The 12,261-nt window shown below is 44.2% G+C and overlaps 1 protein-coding gene across 2 annotated transcripts in view; it reads left to right on the plus strand.

Moving 5' to 3' along the window:
* The window catches only part of GCN1 (GCN1 activator of EIF2AK4), a 42,188-nt gene that overhangs the window by 19,692 nt on the left and 10,235 nt on the right, over window positions 1-12,261 (plus strand). For both annotated transcript variants that reach the window (XM_065646181.1, XM_065646180.1), the window contains exons 27-47: window positions 156-236; window positions 736-879; window positions 1,605-1,732; window positions 1,899-2,088; window positions 2,458-2,528; window positions 3,322-3,487; window positions 4,426-4,620; window positions 4,813-5,059; window positions 5,696-5,817; window positions 6,127-6,241; window positions 6,733-6,912; window positions 7,254-7,474; window positions 8,195-8,263; window positions 8,415-8,553; window positions 8,664-8,860; window positions 9,208-9,350; window positions 10,124-10,241; window positions 10,402-10,617; window positions 10,959-11,123; window positions 11,541-11,702; window positions 12,147-12,239. In XM_065646181.1, the coding sequence (XP_065502253.1) occupies window positions 156-236; window positions 736-879; window positions 1,605-1,732; window positions 1,899-2,088; window positions 2,458-2,528; window positions 3,322-3,487; window positions 4,426-4,620; window positions 4,813-5,059; window positions 5,696-5,817; window positions 6,127-6,241; window positions 6,733-6,912; window positions 7,254-7,474; window positions 8,195-8,263; window positions 8,415-8,553; window positions 8,664-8,860; window positions 9,208-9,350; window positions 10,124-10,241; window positions 10,402-10,617; window positions 10,959-11,123; window positions 11,541-11,702; window positions 12,147-12,239 (3,162 nt within the window). The remainder of the gene's footprint in view (window positions 1-155; window positions 237-735; window positions 880-1,604; window positions 1,733-1,898; window positions 2,089-2,457; window positions 2,529-3,321; window positions 3,488-4,425; window positions 4,621-4,812; window positions 5,060-5,695; window positions 5,818-6,126; window positions 6,242-6,732; window positions 6,913-7,253; window positions 7,475-8,194; window positions 8,264-8,414; window positions 8,554-8,663; window positions 8,861-9,207; window positions 9,351-10,123; window positions 10,242-10,401; window positions 10,618-10,958; window positions 11,124-11,540; window positions 11,703-12,146; window positions 12,240-12,261) is intronic.

A 12,261-nucleotide genomic window follows, 5' to 3' on the forward strand; every position in this document is an offset into this window, starting at 1 on the left:
TGGCAACAGTTGTCCGGATGAGGCATGGGGTAAAAAAGCTGATGTGAAAACCAGGCAAAGCAGATGAATTCTATAAGTTAGAGTTAACAATGTAAGATTGTTTTCTCTCACATAAAGCTTTTTCTCCTCTGCCTTTTCTGCCCCCAACCTTTCAGAATGGCCCAGAGTTGCTGCCCCGGAGGGAAATGCTGGTTTTGCTGACGCGGGTGATAGGAACCGGTTCTCCACGGTTACAGGTGAGTCCTTGGCTTCATAAGCCCAGGCAGGATTCTGCCTTTCATCAGCATGTAAGGGAAATACACCTGCCTGGTTTAAGTCTCTGAGGCTGGTGGTTGATACATTACCAGTTTTATCATAGGTTTGTGGTATTCTTTTGGGGATAAAATGCCTGTATCTTTTTTCATGTGCAATTTATTGCAGCAAACATGTTCTTCAGTTTTCCAACGGTGACATTGTATTCCTTCTCTAAGGCCTTACTCTGTTAAAGAAGTTTAGTAGTCGCTCCCCAGTGTGTTTGTTTTAAGGGTTGAGATGGCAGAAAGGTCAATAACAAAAAAGCAAAGAGTTGGACCAAACTCACCAGCTCTTGTTTTCATCATGAACCCTTATCACTGGCCTTTGAAAATTTCCTCTCTTGTGATGGTGCTGAACCCCCACCCTGTGCTTGCTTTGACCCAATGCCCAGCAGCAGAGGTCAGCAGCAGAATCTCTAATACTTCCTCACGGCTCTTTTAGGTTTTGGCTTCCAACGCGCTGACGGCTCTGTGCATGAGCAGCAGCGGGGAGGACGGCTGTGCCTACGCGGAGCAGGAGGAGATCGATGTGTTACTACAGGCCCTGCAATCTCCATGCATGAATGTTCGAGATGCAGCTCTCAGGGTAGGTGGGAATCATTCAGAGTCACACTGAATCCCTTCATTTTTTGGGAGGTGGATCTTCTGTGACACTGATGAAGAGAAGCTTCAGCTGTGATGCCTCTCTAGGCAGTGCGTCTGCAGGAGGCAGTAGCTACTGAACAATAATGCTCTAAGTAATGTTCTTTGTGATAGATTTATCTTGCAAAAAGAAATACTCTGGGTCTATCCACACCTTTGTTTTGTTAAAACACGTGTAATTACGGCAATTTAACGCCTTCTGTTTACAGTTGTGTAGAGCTTAAGTCTTAAAGAGAAGCTGTCAAAAAATTCCTTTGTCTGCACTGGGCCCAGTGTTTTTGGAAAGCTTCAGGCTTAGTCAGTTCTGAGAACACAGAAAAAAGAAACAAGGATGCTTGATTTTCTTTGCTATGAAACAACTTTCAGCTTAGCTCACCTAAGCTGGCTTCTCTGTACTAGGAAGCAGAACAGACTGTAGGCACCAGAGCACAATGTAGTGCCCAGGTGCCTCTCTGCAGCCTTCCGATGGAGCGCTGGTCTGGAGCTTCACCATCTCACCTGGTGGCAAAAGAAAGTCCCCGATCTGCACAGGCAGTGTGCTGTGCAAGGAAACAGGAATTTTGACACCTCCAACCACTGAGAACTTGACTTGGCAAAGGTCTTAAGTGTTTTACAGTATCTGTTTCTAAAATCACATCCTTGCACTGATTCTCCTGTAAACTAATTCAGGGACTGATGGAGCTGCAAATGGTTCTACCAACCCCAGACAGTGATGAAAAGAATGGACTGAATCTGTTGCGTCGCCTTTGGGTCGTAAAGTTTGATGTGGAAGATGAGATTCAGAAGCTGGCAGGAAGGTGAGGGTTCTTCTTGGCTGATGGGGTTGTAAGGGGAGCTCTCTTCTCCCCTCGTGGGGCTCCACTGGCAGGGGCTGGAGGGCAGTTTAGGTCACCCTGCTGTCTGCATGGAGCAGCAGCTTCTCTTGCTGAAGGCTGATCCGTCACCTCTCTGTGTGTGCTGCAGGTTGTGGGAGTCCATGGGGCTGGAGCTGCAGCCTGACCTCTGTTCCCTGCTGATCAAAGACGTCATCTACCATGAAGAGGCAGTGCGACAAGCGGGTGCTGAAGCTCTTTCCAGAGCTGTAGCTCAATATCAAAACCGAGCAGCAGAGGTCATGAATAAACTCACAGAGATTTACCAGGAGAAGCTCTATGTAAGTCCTAAGGGGTTGACAGGCACAAGCTTGTGCCGTATTTTGTATCTTTTATTAATGGCTTTTCGTTTTGTCTGTCTCAAGGATGTGCATGAAGCTCACTGTTGCTGTGTTTGAGCTTGTCACGGACTTTAATGTCTTGATCTTCAAGTTATCAGCCAGTAATGGTACCATTGTACAGGCCTTAGGTGGTAACGGAAGCGTCAGTCTAAGTCTTTTTAGCCCTAACCCAGCTCTCTGCTTGTTTTGGGTTTTTTTGTGATGCTTTTCCACTAGTGGTATCATACCTCTGTGCAGCTATGGCTGACAGTATTCTCTGCAGACGTGCCCTTGGGAAAGTCGTTCTGATGAAATCGTTTCTCCTTGCAGAGGCCGCCTCCGGTTCTGGATGCTTTGGGGCGAGTGATATCTGAATCGCCACCTGACCAGTGGGAAGCAAGGTACAGTCAGCTTCAGATTGTTCTCATCACTTCCAGTGCATCCAAATGAGATGTTCCAGATTTTTATTTAGAAGTTCAGGCAGTGGAAAAATAGGGGAGTGTTAAAAGAAATAAATATATGGGGTTGTATTCTCTTGCTGGTTTCATGCTCTCTTCTGGTAGAGAATATTTGTGCCCCTCAGGCAGGCTGAACTGAAATGCTCTCAGTTCCATCAAATATTTGATGCTATCTTCTCTATGTCCTTCTGATAAGAACGGAGTCTTTCCCCCTCAGACTGTCTGATTTTTGTCTTATCTTACTGTATTCCTACCTCTGTGTGGGCAATTGATTGTTTCAAGAGCAGCAGTGCGAGCCTTAATGAACTGGATAAATTCCAGTTTGGGTAATTACTTTTTGTTGACTTGTACACTCTATGCAGGTTTAATTGGGGATTGTCTTGTTCACTGCCTGTCTTAAGCTAATCTCTTCGTTAGTGCTGATGTACCTTGTTGCGGAGCTGCTGTTTTTCAGCAGCAGATGAAGTGATCCCGATGTCTGTCTTTGTTGGCCCATGTATCTGTAATGTTTAATTGGGATAAAAGTAATTATATGGCTGAAGGGTTGTTGTCCTTTTGGGAACTTGCAGCGTGGGGTTGTGTAAGGAAATGCATGTAGGTTGGACACTTGACGCTTTTCGGTTTCGTAGTGGTTCTTTCTCAATTTTTGTAATGTATTGCTGGTAGCAAATGTGACTGTGGCTTCAAGCAAATTCTGCAAAAAGCCAGTAAGCTCACAAATTCACCGTCTTCCCAGGTGTGGCATTGCCTTGGCCCTCAACAAGCTCTCACAGCATCTGGACAGTTCGCAGGTGAAGCCCCTCTTCCAGTTTTTTGTACCGGACGCTCTGAACGATCGCAGTCCGGAAGTCAGGAAGTGCATGTTAGATGCAGCCCTTTCAACGCTCAACACTCATGGCAAAGTAAGTCTGAACACTTCTCTCTCTAGCAGTGGAAAAAGATGGAATGAAAGTGTAGATACTGTGTTGGAGCCCATAGTTATTTTTTCTTTCTTTCTCAGAGGTTGCTGAAAACTCGCATGTAGTAGGAATTTCTGCGTATTCAGTGTCATTCTGTTATTGACTAGTGTTGATGAAGTGCAGTTTTTCCCTGTCGTTGCTATAAAAAAGAAATAGCCCTGAATTAAGCGGAGTTAAAATGGTATAAAACTAGAGTAATAAAAGCAAAATTAGACCACAGATCTTTTAATCCTGGGGAGGTGAGAATTCCCTTTCAGCCCTCATGCAAAGAAAAACATGAAAGCTTGCTGATCATTGGCTTAATTAAACTGAACCCAGCTGAAGCCACTCAGAGAATCGAGGCTCATCCTTCTCCTCAGGGCCAGCCCTTCTCCAGCAGCATTAGATGGGGAGGTATGCAGGATGGAAATGGCTCAGCTTCTCATTTCCTTGTGTGTGCCAGTCTCCTGGACAGTGCTGCAGTTTAGCCTGAGAAAATTGGAAATTTTTCATACTATTCATTCTTTCTTTCTGTTTCTTAGAAAAGCAGTGAGGTTTATTTTATCTTTCTGTTCTCCCTTTGCAAATGCAGCAAGCAAAAGAGCAGGCACTGAAGTTGAGGCTGGCAGCCTTGCCTAGTAGCTTGTGTTGCTTCTGGCAGAAGATCATGCTGGCAGGTTTGGGGGATCTAATTTTTAAGAGCTAACTTCCCTCTAGCAGAAAATATTTGTTGCCTGTCAGGGTGGTGCAAGGTTTTATGTGATGTGACACATGAAGTGAACTGTAAATACAGTGTCATTGTTCAGTTTGTTGGCTCAGAGAAGAACAAACAAGTCCAGTGAGCACAGCAAATCGCATTCTGAGTGGACTCTAGTGGCAAGTTCTGTGGTTTTGTTTTTCAGGACAATGTTAACTCTCTCTTGCCAGTGTTTGAAGAATTCCTGAAAAATGCTCCTATCGATGCCAGTTATGATGCTGTCAGGCAAAGTGTGGTCATTCTGATGGGTTCACTGGCAAAACATCTGGACAAGAGTGACCCTAAAGTGAAACCAATTGTTGGCAAACTGATTGCAGCCTTGTCCACACCATCTCAGCAGGTAGGAGCCTCCTTGGAGGAGCTCTCAGGTTCCTCGCAGAGGCAGGTTAGCACTATGATACTTTCAGGAATGTCAAGAGAGATGGAAAAAAAGCTCTGGTGACAGGAAGCTATCATTGTGGGTGCGATCTTGGGGGAAGTTATGTTGGCGATTAATATTTTGTGATCTGATAGCTGGTGGATTGTTTTACAGGTTCAGGAGTCAGTGGCGAGCTGTTTGCCACCTCTGGTGCCTGCAATTAAGGAGGATGCAGGAGGAATGATACAGAAGCTAATGCAGCTGCTTTTAGAGTCTGATAAGTACGCTGAGCGCAAAGGTGCGGCTTATGGGCTGGCAGGCCTGGTGAAAGGCCTCGGCATCCTCTCTCTCAAGCAACAGGAGATGATGACCACGCTGACCGATGCTATCCAGGACAAGAAGAACTTCCGTCGGCGTGAGGGTAAGGGACAAAAGCTTTTCCCATGGAATACTTAGTATTTCTCTTGTGCCTACTACCACTGTGTTCAGATCAAATGATACCTGAACGCCTGTGCTTGGTTTATCTACTTTTATTTTATTCAAATTTGCAGAGAAAGCAATGGGAAGTGTCTGTCATGAGGCCACTGATTGTGTATAGTGTCCTAAAATCGCTCTATTTGCATTGTGGTGGAAAGAGGGTTTCTGGTCCCAGACAGCATGCATGCCCCCGTCTCTCCTGTTTTCATGGGTGGGTGGTGCTGGGGGGGGGCTCCTGCTCCCCGTGAGACAGGACACGTTCCCCTCCAGCTGGTCCAGAGGGGCTGTCACAGCCTGGCTGTCCCTTTGGCTGCTGGATGTTTCCTGTCCTTATTTCTGCTTACCTGAGCGAGGGCTCGGAGGACTGATGCATGTTTTTAATGGTGCTGGGCTTCTTGTCCTTTCTGACAGCAGAAATCCCCACCACAGCACTAGTCACAAGTGCAAGAAGGCAAGAAACTTTCACCTGTGAGATCTGAGTGCTTTTGGAGAAATTCTACAGATATTTGGCAAATTTTATCTTTCCATCCCCTTTAAATGAAATTGTATTTTATTCTGAGTGTCCTCTTTGTTTCTGTAGGGGCTCTGTTTGCCTTCGAGATGCTCTGCAGCATGCTTGGAAAGCTCTTTGAGCCCTACGTGGTTCATGTGCTCCCTCACTTGCTGCTTTGTTTTGGAGATGGGAACCAGTACGTGCGAGAGGTAAGATGCCTTAAATTTCTGAGAACATAGAGTGTTAAGAGAAAACTGAAATGGAATGGATATGAATGCTGTTTGTAACGAGGCAAACTGAGAAGGGACCTATCCCTTGCGACACTGCTAATAACAATTTGATCTTCATAATAACGGAAAGCATCTTATTTCATCGGCCATTAATTGGGAGCTACTTGACTAGCTGCATCATTGTACTTAGACACTATTTCACATGAAGGCTTTGTTCCCATTGAGTCCCTGAGGAAGGAAAAACCACGCGTTGTGACACAGCTTGTAAATGTTCTCTTCTCCTTGGAGGCTGCAGATGACTGTGCCAAAGCTGTGATGAGCAACTTGAGCACTCACGGAGTGAAGCTGGTGCTGCCATCACTTCTTGCAGCACTAGAAGAGGAATCGTGGAGAACTAAGGCCGGTATGGACCAATATCTGACGGACATGACTGAGAGTATCCCGCAGGTCCCATCGCTGTCGTTCTCTGGTTTATTCCTTCATCTCTACAGATGACTGTGATATTAATAGTTTGTTGTCTCGTAAGCGACTGTGGAACTTACAGCTTCTGAGATAAAAATGGGTACCCTGACACATTTGAGCAACTTTATTCCCCCAGCAGATTCAGAGGACACTTTTTACCCCCATCTCTCTCTAAGTACTCCAGAAGCTGGAAGTTTCTTCCCCCTCTTCTTTTGCCTGTTACAAAAAAAACCCCCAAACACATAGTTTTAGTGTCTTTATATAGTGTCTTTAAGAGGCACAGAGTAGTTTAATGCATTTCAGACATTCTGTGTGTTGTCCAACTGGTAGATTTGAGTTTGAGGAAAATGTGATCATCTTCTCATACCTCTTTTTAATGGTGTGTATTGTTTGTTTTCTATTTTTCTTTCTTTTTGTGTCCTTCCTGCACAGGATCAGTGGAACTGCTGGGGGCTATGGCGTACTGTGCTCCCAAACAGCTCTCTTCCTGCTTACCCAATATTGTGCCCAAACTGACTGAAGTGCTCACGGATTCCCACGTGAAGGTGCAGAACGCAGGACAGCAAGCTCTGCGGCAGATTGGGTCTGTCATCAGGAATCCAGAGATCCTGGGTAAGAACCGTTTGCATCTTTAACGTCCTGAGGTGACCATGGTTTATAATAGCAAGGTTTTTGTTTGCAACATTGAGGATTAAATCCAAGCTTCTATAGAAATGAAACTACTCCTAGAAAAGTATGACATGAAAGCTTAACAGCAGCTGTCTGCTTCAAGGCTTTCTGAATCCTCCTATCCATTTTGACAGCTGATGTTAACAAGGTTCCCCCTGTCCCTCTCCTGCTGGCTCGTTTAGAAGGATCTACAATATCCTGTGAGAGAACGCCAGCTCACCCTGACACGAGTTTTTGTTTTATGTACAAATAAAGTCTTTCCTTTCCTTTTTAAAAATGCTCAGCAATCGCTCCAGTTCTGTTGGATGCTCTCACTGACCCCTCCAGGAAGACCCAGAAGTGCCTGCAGACTCTACTGGATACCAAATTTGTCCACTTCATTGATGCTCCATCCTTAGCGCTGATCATGCCGATCGTCCAGAGAGCTTTTCAAGATCGTTCCACAGACACCAGGAAAATGGCTGCCCAGATCATTGGGAACATGTACTCCCTGACTGATCAGAAGGTACGGGGCTAAAAATTCTCTCTGTGTGCTGTGTATGCTGTGTAGGAGATTACAGAGTGAGCACTAGGGAGAATTTATTTGGTTTGGGAATTTTGCTGTTAAGGTAAACAATATTAGAATCCACACAGCTTCTTTAATCAAATGTATGTAAATGAATAAATAATGGCTACACAGTGGCAATTCTCAGGTGCTTAAGACTGTCAGCTTTGTACTTTGGTCATCTAGTTATTACCAGATTTATCCCTGCAAAAAGGTCTTGTAATTTTTACCTTATAAGAAATGCCTTAACAAACAAGCAAGCAAAACCAGTACCAGTGAAACACAGATCAGCTGCTTACAAATGAATCCAGGGTTTGTTTGAAAAGTATTTGTACAACCTCGCTGTAGGCTAAAGATCTGTGTTTAATTTTGGTGCTGATAATCTCTACCTTTAAACCTTGTGTAAATGTTAAGAGTGTTGGATTTTCCTTAGCTACGAGGCGCTAGCTTGTGGGTGAGCATCAAAAAGGTTTTGAGTGGTCTGCACAGAACTGGTGTTTCCTGGACTTGCAGAACAATTCATTGTGCTTATTTGCAAGATTGTGAAAGCAACTGATTAAACTCTCAGGATGTTAAGAATGATTGCTAATAATAAGGGGCTGAGTGCCCTTTACATGAAGGTGGCTTCAGTTTCTTTCTCGTTTTGAATCTGGTTCTTACTCTTTGGGCTCTTTGTTTCAGGATCTGGCTCCTTACCTACCCAGTGTGACCCCCGGCCTGAAGGCATCTCTGCTGGATCCTGTACCTGAAGTACGTCCTTTGTACAAATACCATTTGTATTTCAGTGCATTAGGTCAGACTTTGTCCCGATCTTCTGTAGATCTGTAATCAGTCTGACACATCTGTCTTAGTAACTTTGACTGGATATATTTTGCAAATCTCCGTTCCTCTTGTCTGTCAGGTGCGTACGGTGTCGGCAAAGGCGCTGGGAGCCATGGTGAAGGGGATGGGAGAATCGTGCTTTGAGGATTTATTGCCGTGGCTGATGGAGACACTGACATATGAGCAGAGCTCAGTGGATCGATCTGGTGCTGCTCAAGGTGAGGACAGTTGTGGCTGAATACTGAGCTCAGGCTTTCTCATATTAAATCAGATTAGCTTGTTCATTCTTGTGTTTATCAACTGTGTTACCTGCTTTTTTTTTTCCCAGGTCTGGCTGAAGTTATGGCTGGTTTGGGGGTAGAAAAGCTGGAGAAACTTATGCCAGAGATTGTAGCTACTGCCAGTAAAGTGGATATTGCTCCTCATGTACGAGATGGTTATATCATGATGTTCAACTACCTGCCAATTACTTTTGGAGACAAGTTCACTCCTTATGTTGGTCCCATCATTCCTTGTATCCTTAAGGTACGTAGGAGTTTTATTTATTAGAGGATAAAAAGAATGCTCTAGAGTATTTTAAGCATCATTTACAGTAATTGTGAGACATGCAGAGACTTGTCCAGCTTCGGACTGTACAAAATGTAAAAGAATTTACATTATAAATTATTTTGTGTTCCAAGCGATTTGCTTTGCTATCTTCTGTTTGTAGTCACAAGTAGTTTTTTGAAATCACCTTTGTGCATTCACAGCTCCATCATTCATTCACTTTTCATGGCTGAGAGAGAAAATATCATTTTGTTTTCCTCCACTTGGTTTTATATATTGTGCTTAAAACCCCCCAAAGTTTCACAGACACTTTTCTCCCTGTTCAGGCACTGGCAGACGAGAATGAGTTTGTGCGGGACACCGCCCTGCGCGCTGGCCAGAGGATCATAAGTATGTACGCTGAGACTGCCATTGCACTTCTCCTGCCGCAGCTTGAGGATGGCCTGTTTGACGACTTGTGGAGGATAAGGTAAAAGAAAACCACCTTACCCACAGACAGTTCTCTTCCATGGTTGGAAAACTGGTGTGATTTCAACTCGGTTGCTCCTCAAGCAAATGCAGAGATCTCCTGGGACGCAAAAGCAAGTCTCTCTTTTTGCTTATTGATTTGAATATGACGCCTTATAGCACTGAGTCTGCAAAGCCCTACCAGCTGTAGATCAGGTTTCCTGGTACCTGCAGCGCATTCCTACTAGGTCATTAATTCTGGTAGTGACTCTGAAAAGCACTTCCAAGGCAGTTGATGTGGCAATATTTAGCCCTCCTGTATTGTTTTTCATTCTTCAAAATGCTGAGTAAGTTATTGTTCTCCTGTGCATAGAAATGTGCAGTGGAGCGCTCACAGCTGGTATCAATTGCTCAAAAATCAGCTGTACTAAAAGGTTTGTGTCATCTGAATGCTGATGAGTGCATCTATCCCAGGTGAGGATCCTTTGGATTGGGACTGATGCTGCTGTCTCATTCCTTTGTAGAGTCCAGGCTATTCCATGATTCATTGCTTTGATACAGGAATTCTTTCAGCCCCTATCAGCTTGGAATTTGTTCCTTCCCTTTCTTTTTAGCATGCAGCTCCTCAGTGGTGTGGGCAGACTGATCTTATGTACCAGCCCATGCAGAATTTCGGTGCTGACCCAGCTCTTTGCCCTGTGTTTTGCTTCTGTCTGTTTTTGACATACTGTCATATTTGGACAGGTACCGCCTGAATTACCCCGTTTGTAACACTTGACTTGCTCCCGTTGCCAGGTTTAGCTCAGTTCAGCTCCTTGGAGATCTTCTCTTCCATATCTCGGGAGTCACTGGAAAAATGACCACAGAAACTGCCTCAGAGGATGACAACTTTGGAACTGCCCAGTCCAATAAGGTAAAGCTGTTTGTGTCTCTTGTGCCTTTTTATTTTACTTATAATTTTGTAAAAATCAGCATGGAAATCCTGATGGAAAGGCAAATTGGATAATCATGTATTTTGTTCTTATAATAAGTTTCAGGAGTGGATAATACAATTGTGTGCTATTTCTTTGCAGGCTATTATTAGTGCTCTGGGTGTGGAGAGGAGGAACAGGGTGCTGGCAGGCCTGTACATGGGCCGCTCCGACACCCAGCTGGTGGTGCGTCAGGCCTCCTTGCACGTCTGGAAGATCGTGGTCTCGAACACTCCTCGCACGCTGCGTGAAATTTTGCCAACCCTCTTTGGGCTTCTGCTGAAATTCTTGGCCAGTACTTGTGCAGATAAGCGAACGGTGAGAAACTGAGTAATGCCTTCCCATTACTGCAGGTGACTGTGTGATCTCATTTCTGAAGAACACAGGATAATTCTTTTCTATAAATTACTCCAAAGCTGTCGTTAATTTAACAATTAATTTAACCATGACTATGTCTGAGTTCTCTCTTTGCTGATGGCAACTGTGATGACAGTAAAACCATTTTGCTATGGTTACTTACAACAGTAGTATTCCCATTCCTACTACTCTGTCTATACTATGAACAGTGGTTTATGGTCAAAAGTTAATATTTGCTCACAGTTCATCTTCTTAAGTTTATAAAACAGGAAAATAGTTAATTAATAAATTTCTGGGGACAGGTTGCAGCACGGACATTAGGAGACCTTGTCCGAAAGTTAGGAGAGAAGATCCTCCCTGAGATCATTCCTATTCTGGAAGAAGGACTGAGGTCAGACAAGAGTGACGAGAGGCAAGGAGTCTGCATTGGGTTGAGCGAGATAATGAAATCCACCAGCAGGGATGCGGTGAGTTAAATGTGGAAGGGGAAATCTCCAGTTTCTGAGGTATCTATGTTATGGCGCAGGTATTGCAGTTGAGACGGAATAAAACAGCTGTGCTGGACTTGATTTATGGACTGAACTCAGGGTTTATAACTAATGTGAGCTGTTGTTCAGGAAAATGTAAGCGTTTATATCTGTTGGTAAATTTAAAACATTGCACAATTCTGACTTTTATGAGAGATAATAATAGAAATCATCCACTAGGTAGCCTTAAAGCTCTGCAGCTATTTGTATTGATTAATCCTACTTTTCGTCCAATATATTTCAAGCAAACTGCAGTTTAGTTTCAGTTGTGCAAATTCTTCATTCTTAGCTGCTTTACTGAGATGCGTGTGTCTGTTGTGCTTTGGCCATTCTGCAATTTTATCTCTGCGTCTTCAGGTACTGCTTTTCTCCGAGTCCCTGGTTCCTACAGTGAGAAAAGCGCTCTGTGACCCTCTGGAAGAAGTCCGAGAGGCTGCAGCTAAAACATTCGAACAGTTGCACTCAACAATTGGACATCAAGCTCTTGAAGACATCCTGCCATTTTTGCTGAAGCAGCTGGTAAGCATTGCTCAGCATTAGTCAGCAGCTCAATTAATGATGTTGTGCGACAGGTTTTGAATAACTGGCCTAAAGGAGAAGCAGGATTGTAGTGGGAGACCTTCCAGGGAGCGGCTGCTCTATTTTGTCTCCTCCGTGGAGCCATTGGTAGGGAAGGTCTTGTGGCTGAAGCACAGGCCTCGGAATTGCTCCCCTCGGCTCTGCTAGGGAATTGCCATCATCACCTGCTTAAGTAGCTTGGCCATCATTCCTGACACAGAAAATCTTCCTGATGTGACAGAAGAGCTTGGTCTGAGTTTTTGCTAGATAATATGGGAGCATTTTTGGATAGAAGGACTTGTGTGTTGGTGATATGATCTTATGGCAAATTGTCACTTGATACAGAGTTTTGCTTGCTGTGTCACAAATCATCTTTCAGGTTCGTGACTTTCTCTTTCCCTGTAGGATAATGAAGAGACATCTAACTTTGCTGTGGATGGTCTTAAACAAGTTATGGCTGTCAAGAGCCGTGTGGTGCTGCCTTATTTGGTGCCAAAGGTAAAATTGGAAACATTTTAAA

Source organism: Caloenas nicobarica, chromosome 16, assembly GCF_036013445.1.
Source record: "Caloenas nicobarica isolate bCalNic1 chromosome 16, bCalNic1.hap1, whole genome shotgun sequence".
NCBI lineage: Eukaryota > Metazoa > Chordata > Aves > Columbiformes > Columbidae > Caloenas > Caloenas nicobarica.